This window comes from Camelus ferus, chromosome 1 (assembly GCF_009834535.1).
Source record: "Camelus ferus isolate YT-003-E chromosome 1, BCGSAC_Cfer_1.0, whole genome shotgun sequence".
Lineage (NCBI taxonomy): Eukaryota > Metazoa > Chordata > Mammalia > Artiodactyla > Camelidae > Camelus > Camelus ferus.
The window spans coordinates 57,395,674-57,420,140 of NC_045696.1; the positions used below are offsets into that span (position 1 = coordinate 57,395,674).

At 34.0% G+C, this 24,467-nt stretch overlaps 1 protein-coding gene across 1 annotated transcript in view; it reads right to left on the minus strand.

Annotated features, from left to right (window-relative positions):
• The window catches only part of GOLGB1 (golgin B1), a 71,624-nt gene that overhangs the window by 31,537 nt on the left and 15,620 nt on the right, over positions 1-24,467 (minus strand). The window contains 9 exon segments of the mRNA XM_014563608.2: positions 1,906-2,020; positions 11,327-11,442; positions 12,997-13,399; positions 14,864-14,977; positions 16,112-16,234; positions 18,098-18,223; positions 21,594-21,722; positions 23,779-23,931; positions 24,124-24,276. Of these exon segments, the coding sequence (XP_014419094.2) occupies positions 1,906-2,020; positions 11,327-11,442; positions 12,997-13,399; positions 14,864-14,977; positions 16,112-16,234; positions 18,098-18,223; positions 21,594-21,722; positions 23,779-23,931; positions 24,124-24,276 (1,432 nt within the window).

A 24,467-nucleotide genomic window follows, 5' to 3' on the forward strand; every position in this document is an offset into this window, starting at 1 on the left:
TAAATGTCTTAACATGACCTATGTGATTTGACTCCACTTATTCTCCAATCTTCTCTTCTCTCACTGCCCCTTTTTTGTTCACTCTAATCCCAAGAACACTTGCCTTCCTTCTGCCTGCAAACGTATCAAATGTATTCATACCTCAGGGTATGTGCACTGTTCTTCTCTACTTGGAACGCTCTTTGCTCAGCCTCTTTTTGCGTGGCTGTCCCCTTTTCATCATTAAGTGCTCAGAGAGGCCAACCCTGATCACGCTACTGCCGCTTTCTTCTTCCCCCAGGCACACCTGCAGGAACCTGTTTTATTTTTATCCTAATACGAATCACTCACTGAAATTTTCTTATTTATATACATGTTTATGGCCTGTCTTCCCCTCTAACATGTTCAGAGCAGTATCCTCAGCAACTAGATTACTGCCTGGCTCACAGGAAAGGCACCATAGATATTTGCTGAATGAACGAATGAATGAATGAATTCAAGACTATATATAATGTGTTTACACATTTCACAAGATTATTTGAGGAAGGGCACAGTGGTAGAAATGGAAGCGCAAAAGGTGAGTTTAATACAGACTCCTAAAGCAAAGGTAACCTATGAGACTAGACACGAACACTAATACAGAAAACCTTAAGGCCAGGGATCCCTGCAGGAAAGAGCCAAGAGAATGGAACGCATGTGACCTCAAAACCATAAGAGCCACATGAAAGTGAGAGGGACTGCTTGCAAAACTACAAAATAAGCACCACGGATAAGGTCTGAAAGAAGTGGTTTGAGTGGGTTAAATAATGAGCTGAATTTGTGGTGTTCTTTATTAGCAATGGTGGGACTAGACTGAAAAAGGTATATAATCCCTAGTTTATAGCTAAGTAGAACTGTCATAAAATGGTTAGGTTGGAAATATTGGCTGTAAAGTTTAGGAAATTGTACAAACTTTACTTGGTATTCGTTCTCACTCTTAAAGATAAAGCATATTAGTCAGTTACTCCAGGATAAAATAGATCAGTAAAGTGTTATTAACTACCTGTTACTAAAACCATAAGGTCATTGTGAAGCAGGTGATAAGTGAAAGGAGGTATATCTTCATTCTTATTAACTGCTCACCCACAGTCCAATAGAATAAAGTGCTAAATTTAGTTCAATCCAACAAAACTTTATCCAGCAACCACTCATTTGCCAGCTATTATTCTAGTTCTTGGTAAAGGGTGAAGCAAAGATGGAAAAAAAAAAAGGCCCCTGCCTTTGAAGAGCTTATACTTTATCTCTGAAGAGCTTAAAGAATAAAATATAAACATATAACACATCATCTTAATACAATGTTCAAGGAATGCAAGGATGTTTCAGAAGCCCCAAAATGCATTTAACCCAAGTTGGGGGATGAGGGTCGATTTCCTGAAAAAGACAATACCCTAGTTGAGACCTGAAAGATGAGTAAGAATTAGCCAGCCGAAAGGAAAGGGATAAGGTTTCAAGCAGTATACAGCATGAGCAAAATCCAAAATGGTTTCTACCTTTATTTATACTGATCTCTGTTACTTCATCCCACAAATTTATTACTAGGAAAGTCCTTTCTCTCTTAATTTTGCCTTTTTAGGAATTTATCATTTTATTAAGGTCCATTATTCAAGACTCACTTTTGAGAAGATTTCTTGACTACTCCAAAGTGAATATAACACAGATATCCTGCAGCACTTGTAGCTCATACTGCAAAATGTTATACTTATGTAAACCTTGATATTGTGCTCAAATTGTTTCATGTATATTACTCCTATCTTCAGCAACTACCAGCCCTGCTAAGATCTTTACTATCATAGAATCAGACAATCTACATGTTATACATGTATAGTGATAAAAGTAGGCATATGTAGGTTAAGAAGACAGAGGATTATGGTTTTCATTTATACGTACCATTCTCAGCTTTCAGCTCCTCCAGCTCTATAGAATTAAGGAGCAAGGCTCCCTTTTCATTCTCTAGTTCTACCACTCTCTTCTGCAAAAAGGCAATACTCTCCTCAGTGACTGCCTAAATTGTAGAAAGACAACAAATTAATGATTCTCCAGTGTAAAACTCTCATACTAATGTCCAGAAAGCTTCTGGCATTTTTGTCTTCTAAAAGTTCTCCAGCCATGAAATACTTTAAAAATACTATCTACTTTATCTCCCTAGGTAACCTTTAGAATAATGCTTCTTATCTGAAAATATAAAGAGAAAATCTTTCATACAAATTTCCAGTTCACTGGGTTTTGAATTTAAGACTGAAGACTGGATTACAAAAAGAGAAATCCCAAGTCTACTGCACATGAAAGAACATTTTCAGAATCCAAAAAATTAAAAGTGCATCCATGAGTTTTGTAAAAGCTTCAAATAATCTAACATATGTGTAATTGAAGTCTCCAAAGGAAGGGAGAGGGTCAGAAAAAATATTTGGCTAACTAATGGTAGAACATTTTCCAAACTGATGAACACTATAACCACAGCAATTTAAAAGGCAAACTCCAAGCACAAGAAACATGAAGAACACTATGCCAGGGCACAACATAACCCAAGTGCTCAAAACCTGTGATAAATCCCAAAAGCAGCCAGAAAAGAAAGAAAAGAAAGAAAGAAAGGAAGGAAGAGAGAGAGAGAGAGAGAGATAGAGAGATAGAGAGAGAGATAGAGAGAGAGAGAGAGAAGAGAGAGAGAGAGAGAAAGAAAGAAAGAAAGAAAGAAAGAAAGAAAGAAAGAAAGAAAGAAGGAAAGGAAGGAAGGAAGAAAGAAAGGAAGAAAGGAAGAAAGAGAGAGAGAAAGAAAGAAAGAAAGAAGAAAGAAAGAAAGAAAGAAAGAAAGAAAGAAAGAGACAAGGATGACAGATTTCTTGTCAAAAACAAAATGCAAGAAAAAAGAGTAATAGCCTTAAAGTACTGAAAGAGAAAAAAAAAACTATCAATGTAGCATTCTATAGTCAGCTTTTAAAAGTATCTTTTAGCAACAACAGAAAGATAATGTCTTCAAACATACAAGAGCTATAAGAACCCATCACCAGCAGACGCATGCACTCATGAGAGAGCACACACATACATATTAAAGGAAGGAAGTCTTTCAGGGAGCAGGAAAATGACACTAGATGGAAATATGAAACTGCACCAGAGCTTGGCAAACTTTGGAGGCCTTCCACCTATTTTTGTAAATACAGTTATGGCCTAAAAGCCTAAAATGTTATGATAACTCACAGAGAAAAAAATGTGACAATGAGTGTGTATATGTCGATGAATGACTGAAAAATTGTGCTGAACACTGGAATTTGACACAACATTGTAAAATGATTATAAATCAATAAAAAATGTTAAAAAAAAAAAAAGCCTAAAATATTTGTCATTGGACCTTTTATAGAAAAAGACTGCCAACTCTTGATCTACCTTAAAGAATGAAAAGCACCAGAAATGATAACTGCAGTGGTAGTTAAGATTTACTATATTATTTGAATCGCCTTAAAAGATAACTGACTAAACAAAAATAAAAATTTTTGCTTATAACATGTTATATTTTTATATTTTTGTTTATAAGACATTAATAAGTAAAGTAATAATAACATAAATCCCAAGAGTAAAGAAATGTAAGTATATGATTGTAAAAGTTTTATTCTACACATGAATCCACACAGTATTATGTAAAGGTAAACCGTGATAAAAATGCAAACTATAATCCTTAATGCAGTTACTATCTTAACAAAATAAAGAATTATAGCTAATAAGATGAAAAGGGGGAAAAACAGAGTCATAAAAAATACTCAACCAATTTTTTAAAAGGAAGGAAAAGTAAAAAAGTAAGAAACAACAGTTGGAAAAATAGAAAACAAATAGCAAGGTGAGAGACTTTAAAACTGTATCAGTGACAACAGTAATGGAAATGGTCTGAACATTCCAACTGAAAGGCAGAGATTGACAATTTGGATAAGAAGTAGGATCAAATTCTATGCTGCATTTAAGCAATGTGCTTTAAATATAAAGATACAAATAAGTTAAGGAAAAAAGATACACCATGCTAACACTAGTCAAAAGAAAAGTAGAATTGCTATATTAGTATCAGACAAACGTACATCTCAGAGCAAAGAATGTCACCAAGGATAAAGAAGGTCATTTCATAATCAAAATATCTCTAATCAAAATGGCATAAAACCCCTAAAAGTTTGAATCTCCAGTAAGACAGACTGAAAATACATGATGTAAAAACTGACAGAACTATAAATAAATCCACCACTATAATATGAAATTTCAATTCTCCTCTCAATAACTGAGGGAACAAATAGGCAGAAAAGCAGCAAGGATACAGTGCACTTGAATAACTCTTGTCAACCAACCTTACATGATCGACATTTATAGAACATTTCAGCCAACAACAGCAGACTGCACATTATTTCCAAGTACACATGGAACATTTACCAAAATAGGCAATAATCTGGGCCATAAAACAAGTCTCAATCATTTCTAAAAGACTAAAGTCATATAAGGTATGTGCTCTGACCGCAATGGAATTAAAATAAAAATTAATAATAGACTACTAGACATATCCTCAAATATGTGGAAACTAAGTAGCCAAGGGGGCAAAGAAGAAATCAAAAGGGAAATTAGTTATTTTGAACTGAGTGAAAATGAAAATACAACAGAATTTGTGAGATACCACTAAAGCAGATTTTAGAGGAAAATTTATAATGCAATATGCCCATATTAGAAATTAAAAAGGTCTCAAATTAATGGTCTCAGCTTTTACCTTAAGAAGCTAAGAAATGAGGAAATCAAATCAAAAGCAAACAGAAGGAAGGAAATAAAAAGATCAAAGTGAAATCAATAAAATAGAAAGCAGAAAACAAGAGAGAATCAATGAAGGTTGGCTTTGAGATCAGTAAAGTTAATAAACCTCTGGGCAGTCTAATCTGTATAATAAAGAAAGTATAAATACCAATATTAGGAATGGAAAAGGTAACATCACTATAGATTCTATACATTTTAAAAGAGTAATTAGAGATTCTTAAGAGTAACTTTTTGCTTTTAAGTTTGACCCTTTATATGGACAAATTCCCTAAAAGATATAAAACACCAAAACTCACTTAAGAAGAAATATATAACCTAAATCATCAAATAGCTATGAAGCAAATAGAATTTGTACAGACAGATGCTTCCACAAAGAAAATTCCAAAAGTAGACAGCTTTACTGGTGAATTTTCATAAAACATTTAAGGAAAAAATAATACCAAGTCTACACAAAATCTTTCCAAGAAACAAAAAAGGAAAGAACATTTCCCCATTCTTCTAAAAGGCCAACATTACTCAGAGCAAAACCAGAAAAAGACATTACATAAAATTACAGACAGACAAATATTCCTCATGAATGCAGATGTAAAACTTTGAAACAAAATTTTAGCAATTAAATCCAAGAAAGTGGAAGGATAATATATCACGACCAAATGAGCTTTATCCCTGGAAATCTCATACACTGCTGGTGGGAATAGAAAATGGTAACACCACTTTGGGAAACAGTCTGGCAGTATCTTAAAAACTTCCAAACACTTCCCACATGATCCAGACACTCCATTTTTAGATATTTACTGAGAGTAAAGAAAGCACAGGTCCAAAGATTTGTAAAATAATATTCATTATTTGTAACAGATAAAAACTGTCAACAACCCAAATTTGTCCATCAAAAAGGAAATGGATAAATAAACCGTGGTATGTACAATATCCTCAACAATACAAAGGAATGGATTATTGCTACATACAATAATAGTATGAATATCAAAATAGGTACGCTGAGTGAGAGAAGCCAGGAAAAAAGAAGAGTACATATAATTTATATAAAATTTTAAAAAATACAACTAATCTATAATGAAAGAAAGAGTGGCAGGGCATGGGGATGTGGGGATGTGAGAGAAAACTTAAAAGAGGGCATGAGAAACTTTGGGGGATGATGAATATGTTCATTTACTTGATAGTGATGATGGCTTCAGGCATATGTCAAAACTCATCAAACTGTACACTTTAAAAGTCTATAGATAATTGTATGTCAATTATAACTCTAATATAGATGTTTAAAAGGAAAGTAAGTTAGTAGATAAGTGAAAATAAAATTCAAAAAACTTTAAATTATTAAATAGAAAGAAAGGATAAGAAAGAAACAGAAAACAGAAGAAAAAAAAGATGGCCAAAATGGAAGACAAATCAAATCATGTCAATAGTTACATTAAATGAACTAACCACTTGAATGACAAAGCAGAGCTTATGAGAAGAAATAAAAAAGCAAAACTTAACTATATGCTGCCTTCGAGACATTTACTGTAAAGAAAGAAGTTGAAAGTAAAGAACAGAAAAGAATATACCATGCAAACAGTAAACGTAACAGATACAACAGAACTTCCAGTAAAGAAATTACTAGAGATAAGAGTAATATTTCATAAATACAAAAAGGAACGTTTTATCAGAAGACATAAAATCATAAATGCATATGTACTTATTAAAAGAGATCCAAAATACAAAGAAACAAAAAGTGACAGAGTTAAAAGGAAAAACAGACAACTTCACAATCACAGTTAAAGATTTTATCTCCTCTTAGCAACTGGACATAAAACAGACAAAACAACTAGACAAAAGTCAGTTTAGTTTCAACAACTAGACAAAAATCAATCAAAAAAAGATAATCTGAATAACACTATGATTTTAAGTGATATTTATAAAATGTTACATCCAATAACTACAGAATATATCTTCTTTATGAGTGCACAAGCTATGTTCACTAAGACAGACAATATACTGTGTCATAAAACAAGTCTATAAATTTCAAAGCACTGAAATCATATACAGCATATTATCTGATTATAATGAAATTAAATTAGAAATTAATAATAATAAGATATCTAGAAACAAAACTAAATATCTGGATAGTTAACCGACAACACACTTCTAAATAATCCATGATCCAAGAAAAAGTCACAAGGAAAATTAGAAAACTCTTCAAAAACTTAATGATAAAAAACAAACATATCAAACCATGTGCTTAAGAGGGAATTTTATAATTTTAAATGTTTATATAAGAAAAGAAGATCTTAAGTTATATGAGAAGAGATCTTTACAAAGCTAGAAAAAAGTAAAACCAAATAAATAGAAATACCAAAGAGCCAAAATTAATAAAAGTGAAAAAAAAACAGCAATAGAGAAAATTAACAAGCCCCAAACTTGGTTCTTTAAAAAGATTTTTTAAAGTCAAATAATTTCTAGTTAAGTCAAGAAAATGAAGCACAAATTGGGAAGATGCTGGTTAAAGAGCACAAACTTGCAGTTAGAATATGAACAACTTTTGAAGATCTAATACCCAGCATTGTGATTACAGTTAACAATATTGTATTCTATACTTCAAAGTTGCTAAGAGACTAGATGTTCTCACAACAAAAAAGAAATGATAATTATGTGCTGTAATGGAGGTGTTACGGTGGTAATCCTACTGCAACGTATAAATGTGTCAAAGCAACACCTTAAACTTATACAATAAGTCAATAACATCTTAATTAAAAAAAAATAGGGATTAGGGTAGGGATGGGTACCACTACAGAGCTTACAAGCATAAAAGGATAAAAAGGGGATAGTATAACCAACATAACCAACCAACATAACAAAGATTTGACATCTTCAATGAAATAGACAAAGCCTAAAAAAAAAAAAAAAAAATCCAAACTGACACAAGATGAAAAAGAAAATCAATTTATTATCAGCTCAAGGCCCAGACGGTTTCACTAGTGAATTCTTTCAAACCCTTGAAAAATAATACCAATCTTACACAAACTCTCAGAAAATAGAAGGGAACACTTCCCCACTGATTTTTTTTCTTTTTTGATACCATTATAACCCTAATAGCAAAATCTGACAAAGGTACTACAAAACAAAGGAAAACCTTCATGATCAAAACAAAGACCAATAGCTTTCATAAATACGGATACAAAAATGCTTCAGAAAACAGTAGCAAACCAAATTTAGTAATATATAAAAACAATAATACTTTATGACCAAGTGGGGTTTATCCTAACATTACCAGGTTGGTTTAATATTTAAAAATTAAAGTACTGTACCATATTAACAGAGTAAAGAAAACTCATATGGTCATTTCAATAAATGCAGAAAAGGCATTTGACAAAATCCAACACCAATTCTCATCAAACTAGGAATACAGGGGAATGATCTCAGCCTGATAAAGGATATACATCGAAAACTGAAAGCTGGTAGCACAGCTAGTGGTAAAATAAGGAACACTTTCCCCTAAGATCAGGAACAGTGCAAGAAGGCCAATCTTACCACTTCTATGAAACAGTGTAATGAAGGTCCTAGCCATTATATGAAAAAGAAATAAAGGCATAAAGATTAGAAAGGAGTAAGTAAACTTGTCTTTATTTGCAGACGATATGATTATTTATGTAGAAAATCCTAAGGACTCTATAAAGAGACTAGAACTAATAAAACAAATATTTATCAAGCTCACATAAGCAAAATTCAATTGTATACTTACATATAAGCATCAAACAGCCAGAAAATGAAATTAGAATAAATTCCATCTACAATAGCATTAAAAAGGATTTCAGAATATTTTTAACATGTGCACAACTCCTCCAATCAAAGCTATAAACCACTGATGAAAGAAATCAAAGAAGATCTTAATAAGTGAAGAGAAATACTATACTCATGGATTGAAAAATTCAGTAGTGTTAAGATGTCAATTCTCCCTAAATTGACCTATAGACTTAGCATAATGCCAATTCAAAATCCCATCCAGCTTTTTTTTTCCAAATAGAATTTGAGAAAATTGGTTTTATAATTTCTGTGGAAATGCAAAGGACCTGGAATAATCAAAGCAATCTTGAAAAGAAGAACAGTTAGAGGACTTATACTACCTGACTTCAAGACTAACTACAGACTACAGTAGTGAAAACTGTGTAATACTGACATAAGAACTGACAAAAAGATCAACAGAATAGAAAGCTCAGACATAGACCTAGTAATCATTTGTTTTCAACAAAGGTACCAAAGCAATCCAATGAGGAAAGTAAAATGTTTTCAGGAAATGGTGCTGAAACAATTGGATATCTATATAGAAAAAAATAAAAACTTAACTTTATCCTACATCACATACAAAAATTTACTGAGATTCAGACACTTAACTGTGAAAGCAAAAACTATATAGAAGAAAGAAAACATAAGAGAATATCTGCATGACTTGGAGTTAAGCAAAGTTTTCATAGATGGGACACAGAAAATTACAAACCTCCCAAAAACCCGATAAATAATAGACTTTATCAAAATTTTAAATGTCTGCTAATTAAAAGATATCCTGAAGAAAATTAATAGGAGGCAAGCCACAGCATGATAGAAAATACTCACTAAATATATCTGATAATAAACTGGAATTCAGGATATATACAGAATTAATACAACTTGATAAATAGGCAAAGAACTTGATTATTAAAATGGTGAAATGACTTGAACACATAGTTCACAAAAAGAAGATATACAGATGACCCAGAATCCCCCCAAAAAATGTTCCACATCATTTGTCATGAAGGAAATGCAAGTTGAAACCAAAATGACCTACCACTACACACCCATTACAATGGCTAAAATTTCAAAAATGGACAATAACAAATCTTAGAGAAGATATGGAGCAACTAGAACTCTCATATATTTTAGATGAGAGTATAAGTAATACAACTACTTTGGAAAAAGATCTGGCATTTCCCTATAAAGCTATATATATTCTTACTCTATGGCCCAGAAATTCGTCAACTAGCATTTAATGAAGATAAATAAAAACATATGTCCACACAAATACTTGTATAAGAATATCCATAGCAGCTTAATTCATAATAGCCAAAGCATGAAAAAGACAGGTATCCATCAAAAGAAAATTATAGCACAATCATGCAAAAGGAAAATGCAGTATACTCACAAAATGGAATATTTCTTAGCAATATAAAAGAATAAATTAGGATATATGCAACAATATAAATGAACCTCAAAACATGCTGAGTGAAAGAGGTTTTACACAAAAGAACACAAATGTATGATTACATTTATAGGATATAAAACAGGCAAAATTAATATATGGCAAAAAAAAACAGAACACTGATCATCTCTGGAGGGGAAGAATGGGGCTGACTGCAAAAGGGTACTTTGTGGGGTGATATATCTTGATAGGGATTTGGGTAACACAGGTGTACATTGACAAAACTCAATGAACGGTACACTTAATACTTGTACATTTCATGTCTTGTAAATCTTACTTCAAAAGAAAAAGAACTATAAACAAATATTAAAATCTAGTCAATGACATGAATGTTGAACTAGTTAGAGAAAAATGGACTAATGTCTACAATTTACTGTGAACTGTATAAAAAATTAAGATGAGTTCTTAGATGGATAAATGGATAGATATTTGGTTAAAAAAATACAGTAAATGTTGACAGAATCTAGATGGTAGGTATACAGGTGTTCACTATAAAATTCAATTTTTCTAGAGTTGCTGAAAAATGTCTTAGAACTTTGGAGGAAAGTTGAGTTGAGAATGGGAGAACAGAAGAGACTGGAAAGCCTAGATGCTAAAAACCAGGAAGCAAAAATTTTTATCAGTGCACAGTACTGCCCAGGAACCATGGGGCTCTGTTGACCAGTATGCCTGTCAGTTTGGAAGGGTATAATCTTATAATGGAGATGAACGAATCCAGTTATCCCAGATTTACACTAGCTAATTAAGATCATCAAACTAACTCTCCTTGTTCTGATATTCAAGCTCAATAAGCAGCCTTCTAGTGATTAAAATCTAGCTTCCCACAGAGATTTTTACCAAAGGCAGATAGAACATACTAGCCAATCAACAGGCAGCTGAATTTTTTACTGTTAGCTAATTAATGTGAGCATTATGATTTCTATAATAGACATTTAAGTTAGGTTAGACTGAACTGTATACTTTAAACCTGATCAAATCTCAGAATACCAAAAGCAAAAGTGTCTTCTCAAATGAAGAAACTGATTATAAAATTAAAAATAATGATTCATCTCTAACACAGATTTCTAAGACTGTAGAATCAGAAAGGTTCCTGAGATCATGGTGCTTATTGTCTACTTTTTTCTCATTATTCGTTGTTGGGACACTACCTTAATGTCTTTCCTGAACCTTTCCAATGGAATAGCCTCCAAAAAAACATTTTATCAGACAGAAGAGGCTTATACTGCTTCCTGGAATAAATTCTATTAAAACACTCAAGCATAGATACAGCAAAGACAAACAGATATTTATAAGAAGTATACATTTAATTACCTGTGTACCCTCATTAGAAACATCTGGGAAAGAAGTCTGAGATGCTGTTTCATGATTTTGCAATGTTGGTTTATTTAGAAATTGGCTAATTTCTTCAGATTTTTGCTGGAGTTGATCTAAAGAAATGAGAATAAGTAAATTGAAATGTTCTTTGCCTCAAGTCTGAAACTTAGTGAGTTATTATCATCTAGGGATATACCATATGCTGTTTACGCTAGTTCAGTTATCTTAATTAAAATTATGATGCCAAGGACATTTTTTTAAATTGTTTAAATACTCACAAGAACCAAAGGACATCTCAGTAAGCTTCCTTCAAAGGTAAAATAAAACATGCCTAGGTATTTTTTAAAAAGTCATTCTTTTCTTCCCCCCTTGAAAATACCTTTAGTGTCTATTTTCTTCACTCTCTACATAAGCGTTGTAAATCCTCCTGAGACTCTACTAGCACAGTTTTAAACATGAACATGGCTCAGTTAAGAGAACAGCATGCTCCCCCAATGTTCAAAGCAGCACTATATACAATAGCCAAGACATGAAAACAACCTAAATGTCCATCAACACATGACTGGATAAAGAAGTTCTGGTATATTTACACAATTGAATATTATTCAGTCATAAAAAAGAATAAAATAATGCCATTTGCAGCAACATGGATAGACCCAGAGATCATCATTTTAAGTGAAGTAAGCCAGAAAGAGAAAGAAAAATACCATACATCACTCATATGTGAAATCTACAAAAAGAAAGAAAAGGACACTATGAACTCATCTACAAAACAGAAACAGACTCAAAGACATAGTAAACAATCTTATGGTTACCAGGGATAGAGAGTGGGAAGGGATAAATTTGGGAGTTTGAGATTTACAAATGTTAGCCACTATATATAAAAATAGATTTTAAAAAAAGTTTCTTCTATATAGCCCAGGGAACTATGTTCAATATCTTGTAATAACCTTTAATGAAAAAGAATATGAAAAATATATATGTATATGGATGACTAGGGCATTGTGTTGTACACCAGAAATTGACACATGGGAACTGACTGTATATCAATTTTAAAAAATAAATTAATTAAAGAAACTTGGGAGAAAAAAAAAACAGAGAACAGCACGCTTATGTAACACACTGTTCCCAGGTAATGCCCCTCGAGGCTTTCTGGTTAATGTTCAGCTCTTCACTACTGTAATAAAACACATTGAAAAATAAGTTTTCTTTAAAGCTTATTAAAAGATAAAAGTTTTCTATAAAAAGAAATTTTCAGCTATTAGAAAAGCATTCAGATCCATCTTTAGAAGTAAGGATGACTCCATACAACTCAGTCTTCCCAATGTTTGCAACTAGATCTGGCCTGAGTTTTTGACAAATTAATTCAAATCCTACTCTTTTTAGTCAGTGAATCCTTCAGACCACAGTCATGTCTCATATAGCATTCTTTTTAATACCTGACACATAACTGTCAATAGTTTTTAGTACTATTATGATAATTACAATGCTAAGCCAGATTATAACTTCAGTCAGAGATGGGAGAAATGAAACAGAGCTCAGAAGAGATGCTTTTCTTAATCCTTCTATTGACTCAATTGATTTAAGCAAATGATGTCATCCCTAGAATTTTAAAGTAGGAGCCACTCTGGTAGACAGGTGAGCTTCAAAAGCAACAAAATACTGACCTTCCAGCTGTTGAATGGTCTGGGCTGAACGAACCGCCTGTTCACTCTTTTCTTGGAGAAGACTTGAATTTTGATCCTTTAGGGCATCACAGGCAGTGTGCAGCTCTTGTTCAGTCTTTTGAAGACTCAAAATGTGAGAGGTCTTCTCTTCCATTTCTGCTCTGTGCTTCTGTTCCAAAGCACTGTACCGGGACTGCAGTTCAGCCTGGGCTTGACTGGCTTGTTCAAGCTGTTCCAGAAGATGATGCATTTCTTCCTGCAGGTTGTGGAAGGATAATTTTTTCTCTGCCACTTCAAGTTCCATCTTTTCCATCAGAATCTTGGACTCTTGTTTTTCTGTTTCTATAGTGTTCCTTAAAGTATTACGTTCAGCTTCCATCTGCTCTAACTGCTGAGAGAGAATCTAAGAAAAAAAGATGAAGCCACGTGAACCATAAATTCATTCTTTCATTTCAATAAGCATAGTGAAGTGCTTCTTCCAGGTGAAGCCTGGGCCAAGACACTCAAGACCAAGCCTATAATTGCATAATATCCTCTGTTATTGTTTCTTGATACTTTTGACAGTTTCTATTCATATATTTTTTATTTGTGGCATTATCATCTCACTTATGTGTCTCCCAGTATAAAATAAGTTCAATAAGGGAAGGGACTGTGTGTTTTATCATCATTGTTCTCCAGCACCCAACATAGTACATGGCATATTGACTACATGTTACTCAATAAATACTGAATAAATGAATGAATAAAGGATCCAGTCCCTGCCCTCAAGGAACTCAAGAGTTTATTGGGAGATTCACACTTAAAAGATCATAGTAATATAAAATGATTGAGGCCATGAGAGAGATACTTACAAGGTATTAAAAGGAGCAGAGAAGGGAAATTTACCATAAAGTCACATATATGTAACTATCTCTATAGAACCTATCTAGTAAGTAACACAACTGGGATTTGAACCTGACAATCTGATGACAGCCAGAGAGGGAACTCAGGGTCAGGGCATGGGTTTTGTTAGCACTGGAGATACGGAAACATGTTTCTCTGCAAGAAAGACAGTCCTTCTCAAGGGGAGTTGAAAATTAAGAAAGGAGATGATTTTCTTGCAGCACCCAGATGAACGAGTGGAGAATGTGGACTGCAGCATTCATTCCACGTTAGGATTTGGCTCCCTGGATGTGAAGGGGCAGCAACACAGGGGATCCAAGGGCTGGTAAAAGAGTAGTCCAGATGGTCAATTACAAGTCTATACTAGACAAGGAAAGGAGAGAGGCCAAGAACGAACTAACACACTGGAGGAACAAACTGAAAGGATCAAGAAATCCTAATGAGAATGAAGGTGAGTTCAGCCTGAGAAAGGGAGTAACAGGATGGGTTACAGTCAGGGTATGGGATACTTGAGTTTCAGATTTTGGAACACGAGCATCCTTAATCACCTTTAGATGTGAGGGAACACTGCATGGTGGGATTATTTTAATCCAACAGAAAATTAACCAACAAAAACAAGCAAAGAAGGGACAGTATATAATGCACAAGAAACATTCACAACAGAGAAGGGAAAACTGACAGAAAAGAAACTCAAAGAAAAGAAAAGGAAAATGCAACATTCTAGAGAAAGTAGGACTCGACCCAAAATCACAAAGGAAAAGAGAGACAGTAAAAGACGTGAAATGTAAGCTTCGTGAGGGAGGAACTGTATCTGTTTTGCTCATCAGAATATCACCAGCACTTAAGCACAGGGAATTTGTTGAAAGAATGAATAAATGGCACCAATTCTCTGAAGGTTTCTAATAGGATTTTATACCTGCTGCCTGGCGAACTAAGGTGGAAAGGAACCCTCCCACAGCAGGCAGTAGAGATCATAAGGCGGTACCTTGTTTCTCTGTTCGGCAGCAGTCAGCTCCTGTTGGAGCAAGTCCACAACCTGAGCACGGCCCAACAAGGCTTCTTCATGCTCTTCAAGCTTCCTCTGCAGCACCCTCAGTTTCTGAGGAGAAAACGTTTCCACATGATGTGCTAACAAATGAGCACAGTTATCTGCTTACCTTTCAAAATGTCACACAGCATGGTCTACTTAGGATTTTTGGATGTTGAGGATGATACATTCAAGTGTGAGACACCAGCATGCCATGCTCCTCATCCAGCAGCAACAAAGAATCTCCAAAAATGTCTTCTCTAGAACACCACCAACAACCAAATGGACACAAGCAAGCCCCTGAATTAGGGAGCCTTTTTAATAATTAGATATTTATTACACATATCCACCTTTAAAATTATATAGTCAATGTGCTGTACCTAAATAACATAGGTACATGTGTATTTCACTCACCAAAGAGGACATTCTCTACAGGTAAGAACCATTTCTCTTCCAGTTTCATGCATGGGACATGCACTGGATAAATATTTGTTGAATGAATAAATCAATGATACATGTATATATCAATATGCTACTTTAAAAAGTGCCATATTCTGAAACTTTACTTAGTGGTGTACTCTGAAGGACTGCCTAGAACTTGGAAGAGGTTTTTACTGAAAAAAAAAAAAGAAAAAAATTAAATGGATCAACCATGAAATACCACTGGAGTGCCTTCGGGTACCACACTGTACTACGCACTGAACAGAAATGAAATACTTTTGAGTTAGTAGATGATAAAGCTAAAAACAATGAAGCCAATTTTCAAAACTTACTCAGTGAACTTTTTAAAAAAAGAATTATCGATTTAATAGAAGACTTTATGGCTTCAAAATCACTTCTTTTTACCTTTAAATTATTTAAAGTTTAAAACTGACTTCATTGATTTAAAGCTTTGGATCAGGTTTTTAATGCACAAAGGTAGCTATGACAGGCAAACTGAAGAGAAACCAACTTCCGACTACCACATACATTTGCCAATTCAACTCAGCTTTTGAGTACCAGCAACCTGATGAGAGGGGTAAGAGGCGAGGTAAGGAGAAATAAATAATTAATATGCAACAGAAGAGAAGAACACCAAAAATAAGCCAACTGATGAGCAGACCCCAACCAAGTGAAGAGCAGTGGGTGAGAATGGAAGAGGTGCTGTGATAACTTAATCAAAGTTAACTAAAACGACAGTCATTCTACTAAGTTTTAGCAACACACCTGTTGCATCTCTGTTTCCACATCTGCCTGGGTTACTAACTGAAGAAGCTCATCTTCATGAAGACGAACTTGTGTTTCAAAGCGGGCATCTTTCTCTCGGACCACCTGCTGCATGGAACTCAACTGAAGACACACACCAGAGAAACTATACAAGTTACACTCCCCGAATATCACACAGACAAAACTCACAGACTATTCTCCAAAGACAGACACTGGGAACTGATAGACAATAGGCTTTTTAAATTAAATTTAGAACGTCAAGGATGAGAATGTTAGGCAAGAGATACAGGCCTGATGGTAACTTCCAAATGTGAGAGGAAGCTTATTACCAAATTCAGAAGTCAACCTATATATAAATTTTGAATAATTATATTTGCATGTTTAATAGAAGTGTTTAAATACACAGAGGTATATTCTTAAAAGATCTAAGGAGATTAGAATACTAAGCAGACAAAGTTAGATTCCTGTTAAGCCCTGGGCACTTCAATACTACACTTATGCTCGAAGAAAACTCTCAGTGAAATTGTCATGCCCTATAAATATAAACTTAAAACTAATGTATCTTTTACTCAAGATTCTCTACAATAGGGAAATACAAATCCTCTTTCCAGTCTTATTTCCAAAGAATTGCTTCTACCAAAGAACTTGGTATATTTCCAAACCTACACCACCTCCCCAGGACAGCTATTTTCAGCTGCCATTATTTGCTGGCTTCTAGATCACCCAAACTGGCTCTTAACAGAATGAAGTGGAAATAAATTAACTGGTTGTGAGTTGCTCAGTATCAGTGTTTTTATTTTGTTTTGTTCTTGGGGGGGGGGGGTGCGCGCGTGCGCGGGTGCATGGACGCGCATGCACGCACGCGCTTATTCATTTCCTTGAAATCTGTGGTTGAGCACATCAACCAGCTCTTACCCTGCCCATTTTGCACAGACTCTTCAACTATTGCTGATTTCTCAATTTGTGACACCTTGAATTGACTCTGGCTCTCCTAGGTGGAAAAAAAACTCCATATTTTTGACTATCTGAATTTTGGTATCACTATGAATTTGAAACCTCCCTTGGTGGTCACACGCACAGTAAGCTCCTTCACCTCTCAAAATATTTTCAGTTCTTATTGCTGCTGATATATATATTTTGGCTTTCTATGTATTAAGCCACTCAGTAAAAATATTTTATATTTCTTTATCCAACCCTGTATAAAGTGTTTGTACATAAAAAGGACACAATAAAAGCTTACAAGCAAAACTAAGGATTTTAGGATAGACAACTTTAAATGTATACACAGCAGTAGACCACTAATAGTACAAGTTATCAATAAAGTAAACACCAAACACCCAATGGATAAAATTAGCTACTGTACAAAAGCACTTTAGGGAAAAAAATGTTTTGTGAATCAAAGGCCTTCACAAAGGAAAAATACAAGACTGGATGGTCAAACTGGAAATTTAGAAAAATAGAGTTGAGGATGCCAGTCCAAACAGTCTGGTCCTGGTAGCAGAAATAAATATGAAGAAGAAAGTCACATACTTTTAACGCTGAATCACATAACCTATACCACTTTCTCATTACATAATCACTAAGTAATCTTCTGATTATAATTTAACTTCCCATTAAGATTTTACTATAGAGAAAGAATGGATTTAATCATTTGTACTTCTTTTGGTTTATCTAATAGTCTCTTGAACTTAGCACAAACCCATTCCTTCCTGAGACTGAAAGGCCATGTGCTATTAAAACCAAGTTTCTGGGCCTGTAGAACTACAAAACAGCCATCAATTAGGCTATAGTATACTCATCAAGGTAAATAACACTTCCAATTTCTTCTACTACCACACCCTTGTAATTTCTACTGTAGCATTCTAGCTACTACACTTTCATGTGCTAAAGTTTTAAAAACAGATTGTCTGAACTGACTTGTCATGTCATAATCTTGGCCTTTCGCGAGTCTTTATTCCAGTGATTGTGAGGTAACTTCCACCCTACCTGAGCAGCTTGCTCTGCCTGTGTCTGGCTGAGCTGGGTTTGCAAAGCGCTAATGAGTTCTTCCTTCTCTTGGAGCTGTTTCTTCATTATTAAAAGTTCTTCCATCTCTGTTGAACTCTTAGCAAACTGAAAACACAAAAGGAAAAAAAAAATATTTAAGCAAAAGAATTAACACTCTTAATTCTTTGACCTCATTTGCCCTAAATACCTAACAGTATCCTTCTAATTTCCACTTCAAACTAAAGAGAATTGCCATATATGTTGGTTTTTTAAAAAAGTAATTGTCAAAATTATTTGTCAGAGGAAAACAGAAGCAATAGCAGAAGTTTTTCAGTTTCTCTGAATCCTCACATAGAAACAGAAAGCATAAATAGATAATAAAACCAAAATCCATGGACAATATTTACAATAAAATTAGGAAGGTAATCCTACAAACCCCAAAATACAAGTAAGTAGGGATAAACAACCAAAAGGGACAAGATTTGCATGGGATTAGCGTTTGTGCTATAGGAAGAAGTCAGCAACAGAGCAACATCTGATGGCCTTGAGAACAACGCCCAAATAGCCAGTAAGTTCTTATTGCGTAGCACTGTTGGCCCATCTTAAAACAGCAGCTTATATTGGCAGGGCCTTCCCATTCTCCAATACTGGCTGAATGCAAGGGGTCCGTAGTAGAAAGGACTAACAGGCTAGACCAATCTAGTCCCTGTGAACTCTCAAAACTAACTCATCAGGGGTTTTTTCCAAGATACAAACTACACTAAGAAGAAACATCTAGGTGTGAAATAGAAATTAAGCAGAATAGGGGTAACAGAAATAGAAGAAAAACAAGGGCTACACATGTGCTATATAATTCATTATCAACTAGCCACGTGTGGCTATCGAGGGCTTGAAATATATCTAATGTAAGTGAGGAAGTTAATTATTAATATTATTTAATTTAAATTAATTTAAGTATAAAATACTTTTTCATTAAATACAACTATGTTTTAGTATGATTATATTTCACTTTCCCTGTTGCATCACATAAGATACTGCTGAATTGTTGTGCAAGTAACAAGTATGCACATTGTTCCTAGTGCTATAATAAACATACCAGCTATCTAGTCTATGTCAAAGGATTGATTCAATTTAAACACTTTCTTCCTACATACCGATGTAACCCTGTAATGTGTTTATCTGAATACCTTAAGCAGAGAGTAGGAGTACCAGTTGATAACCTATGCAAATCATAATTGGTAACTAAATTACAATACAAACACTTATTATTAATTTTAGTCAAATTATTTTTCTAGTTAAAAATAAATATAGATAAAAAGATGTGGTATATTCATACAATGGAATACTATTCAGCCATAAAAACCAACAACATAACGCCATTTGCAGCAACATGGATGTTCCTGGAGAATGTCATTCTAAGTGAAGTAAGCCAGAAAGAGAAAGAAAAATACCATATGAGATTGCTCATATGTGAAACCAAAACAAACAAACAAACAAACAAAAAAACACCATAAATACAAAACAGAAACAACAGACTCATAGACAGAGAATACAAACTTGTGGTTGCCAAGGCAGCAGGGGGTGGAAAGGGACAGACTGGGATTTCAAAATTTGTAGATACTGACAGGCATATGCAGAATAGATAAACAAGATTATACTGTATAGCACAGGGAAATATATACAAGATCTTGTGGTAGCTGCCAGCAAAAAAAATGTGACAATGAATATATGTATGTTCATGTATAACTGAAAATTGTGCTCTACACTGGAATTTGACACAACATTGTAAAATGACTATAACTCAATAAAAAATGTTAAAAAATAAGTATAGATACATTTTTAAGTTTAAAATAAAAGTGTAATATTGATGCATAGTTCATTCCTTCTGATTTCTAAGCAGTATTCCATTGTGTGGATATACCATGGTTTGTTTAAATATCCTCCTGCTGATAGACATGTGAGGTGTTTCTAGTTTTTGGTTATTACAAGAAAAGCTGCTATGAACACGCACATACAAGTCTATGTGGTCATATGCTTTCATTTCTTACAGATGTCGCTTTAAAGTTAATATGCTTTTCAAAGTCAAATTAATTGTCCTAAAAATAATTAAGCAGTTTCTTAACACAGATGCAAATATTAAAGGAAAATGATGTTTCAGCACTTGGTTCAGTTATTAGGAAGTTTCTAAATATGTACTGGAAAAACCTGAGTACATGAATCTATTTTTTTCAACTGGAAATTTTATGAAATCTAAACACAGATGAAGTATTTCCAATGAAAACTAAGCATCCAAATTGAGATATCATGTAAAATACACACCAAATTTCAGACTTAGTACAGAAAAAAAATTAAATTAACACAAAAATAATTTTTATGTTAATCTTAAAAGTATATTTTTAATAAATTGGATTAAATAAAATATATTGTTAACATTAATTTTACCTGTTTCTTTTTTACCTTTTGTAATGCAGCTGCTAAAAAAATTTTAAATTATACATGTGGCTCACATTATACTACTGTTGGACAATGTTAGTATAGACCAAAGTGAAGGTCAGGGGAAGAAAGCAAGGAAATCTCAGAAATTCACCTGCCCTATCTTTGAGCACACACACAAAACAACAACAAAAGAGATAAGTCTGTTAATAAAACACAGTTTTCCTGAACTAAGCCTCCTTCTAAAAATTTAGGAAAATTAATTTCACACAAAAATAAAAAAACATAAAAGGATCCAAGTCAAATCCCATTCAAAGATACTATTAAAAAAGAAAAAATAACTAAGGAACATGTGAGAAGAGAGTACCATCAGCTCAAAAAACAAATCAAAATTGCAATCTATTTCAACAGGTGTTTAAAAAAACATTAAGAAAATTATATAAGACGTGAAAATAAATTTTAAACATCAGAACTAGAAAAACTCAGAAACAAGGTAACAGAATTCAAGAAGAATTTGATTCTTGTGAATCAAAATGAACTCTGACATATCATTTCAGAAAAGAAGACAAAACAAGAAGAAACACAAAAGCAAATAAACACAAAATAGAATGCCTTAAATAAAATAAGGGAAAAAAAAGAAAAATCTTTTTAAAATGAAGAGATAAAAAGGAACTGAGAAAAACTGATGAATATTGAAGATAATCAAAGGTGGAACATAGGGATAACAGAATTCCCTAAAGAAGAAAACATACCAAATATTACAAGCTATATAATTCAAGAAACTCTTCTGAAAAAAAAGATGTGTGAAACCATATATTGAAAAACCATACTGGGTATCTACAAATATCAGCCATCAATGACAAACACTAATGCCCAGCCTAGTAAAATCACTAGACTTAGTGGAGGAGAAAGGAAGGGAGGGAAGAGAAGGGAAAGGAAGAAACAAAGAAGAAAATTGATAGATACATAGACAAATATCTATTGGGCATCTAGAAAAATGTATTAGTCATAGCACTTTAGTGATATGTTAACTTAATGATTATAAAGTGACTGACACCCCTACCTGTGTGGCTTGCTCTGCTCGTGCCTGGGTAAGTTGGGCTTGCAAACTGCTAATTAGTTCCTCCTTCTCCTGGAGTTTATGTTTTATCTTTTCTAGTTCCATCTCTTCCTCCGTAGAACTCTTGTCATGCTGAAAACATAGGAGATAAAGTCATTTATTTAAAAGAATCTAATTTGCCCGATACAACCAGTTTATTATAGTTTTATCCAACTGCTGGGAGCAAGAAATAACACCTGACCTAACAACAAGGAAGGAATCCTGGAGTCTTCCAGTTTCAGTGTGGCCAAGGAGCTCCCGTTAGACCCATCCTCCCTCAGATAACCACTGTAAACTCTGGAAAAGATAGTAAAATCGCTATCTGAAAATGCTGCAGAGCAACCCAAAGCAGGAAGATGCTGGAGGGGAGTAGATACTTGGAAGAAATGGTACCAAATTCCCCATTTTTATGGTTTTTAGTCTGAGGGCAAAACCAGTCAGTGACTGAAAGGATTAAAACTTAATAGAAAGCTCACAGTCTCACTGCCTTGAAGAACTAGAGGACAGAATTCAGGAAAACAAGGCTGCTGTTAAGTGAGGGGCAAAACATCATAAAAGAGCCAGTGGGGAGGAAGTATAACTCTTTCAAATACTCTATTTTTTTCCCCCAAAAGTTCGTCCTTAGACTGAACTAGACTCTGCTTCCCAATTGAATTCACCACCACCTACCCCAAAATGAACCTAGTCTGTTCACTGGAACTACACCAAATAATTTCACTTTCTTCTACATAATAGTCAGTCAAGCATCTGAGGCTAGCCACCACTTCTTCAACTACACTTTCCACAGAACATCAGCTTTGTAGTGAGCATACAATAGTTGAAAGGCTGCTATGACTGATTGCTGGAACTTAGAAATCATTTAATCCAACCTTTTTATTTAACAGAGGAAATAAATGAAGCTATAAAATGTTGATTTGTTTAAGGACTCTAAACTTTAAAAAAAAAAGGCAGAGTATAAAGTGGATCATCTAAAAATCTAACAATATAGCAGAAGGAAATGTTTAGAGGAAACAAAGCAACATGGGGAGAGATAGGTTGGTGCTACCACAGCCAAAGGAAGGAAAAATTGTGAGAGGAAAAAAGGAAAAAAAAAAACCCAAAAAGTAAATAAAGAAGACTCAAGATGAAGACATTATTTAAGAAGAATAGGAGAAGCTTCTAAAATAAGCTTTGAGAAGTTAAATATGGCTATCATTGCAGGAAAAGAGTTACCTTTTGAGCATTAGACCCAGGAAAGAAAGACTAACCAGGGTACTCGTGAGCTAACTAGTGACCCCAAGGATTATGCCTAGAATTGATTAAAATCTAATTTCCTAAGAGTAAAAACATTGTGAATAAGAATATTAGTGAGTCATAAGGTAAAACAGGATGAAATCTAAAAAAAATTTAAAGATTTCTTATGTAGAGTGACATCTAAGCCAACTGTAACGTGCACGTGATGTGCCAGCCTCTCTTTGTCCTATACCAAACTCTCCAAAAAACAAAAACAAAAACAAAAACAAAAACCCTGAGGTTTCTTGTACTCTAAAGAGCTGACTGAATGTGAATATGTAGGGTTTAACCACAGAGGAAAGGTAATAAGAACAAGTATTGGGACAATGCTTTATTCCTCAAAAGGCAACACTTTACTTATTTCTCTCTCCACCCCCAACCTTAAACTGTCTTGTTGGTGGCAGTCATAAACCTAGAGAGCATCCCTTATAGGAGCCCAAGATGTATGAAACTTTAATGTATTATTATGTCACTATATGAAGACAAAGAATATTCTGTATCAAGTCACTGAACCAGAGAATTTCAGAGAGAGAAACCTTACATATCACCTAGTTTAATCTTTGAAGCAGTGATGAAACTTCTCTAAAAGCTATGTGCTTCTCCTATCCAAATGCCTCACTACAATATTTATTTCTTCCTGTTAGCCTTTTTAATTCTTTGAAAGTCTAGGTCACAACTGATACTGAATTTCCATGTTTTCTGTTGGTCTTTTATTCTGTGTATGGCCCACAGCCCAGCTAGACTGCAAGTTCAATAAGAAAGGATAGCATTTAGTGCTAGATTACTTTAGCCTCATAAATTTTTGTGATTAGTGAAGATGTGCCATATGGGAGGCTTTTCCTACTCAGAAAATATGTATTATACCCAATCACCATACCTTGGAGAGTTGCTCCTCTGACTGAGGTTCTGCAGACAGAACAGTCCCTCCTTGTGCCTTCATCTCTTCTATGTGTTTATTCAAAGAAGTTAACTTGGCCTTAGCATGAAGTTTTAGTTTTTTTATTTTGTTATCAGCAGCTTTTCTTTCTTCCTGTCAGAGAACAATGATGGTAAATAAACAAATGTTTATTCATCAGTTATCTAGCATATAACAAAAGGTATTCTCAGTAGACATCATCCTACAGCATTAGGGAAATAAGAATCAGATTCTCTAATAATCTAAGTGACTGTTACATCTGTCTTTCATCAAATATTTGGCAAGAAAGGACAAAAACAATGATACCTGTAGAACTTCATCCTTCTGCTGCAGTTGAGCATCCTTCTCTCTGATGATTTCTTTTAGTTCCACCACCAACTGCTCTGCATAAGCCAGGCGCTCCAGAACATCCTCCTGTGTTCTATCATTAAATTCCATGTCAGGTTCTTGGGGTAATTCCTAGTATTTAGACAAAAAGTTGCCAGTGCATGAGGGAAAAGGTATTAGCATCCAACAGGAGTTCCTTCATTCCAGCTTCATCTTATCTCTTGCTCAATTCATATCCTTACTTATGAAATCTTTCCAATAATAATTATTACCCAATAATTATTATTATCTAGAACATACTATCATAGCAATATATTACATAT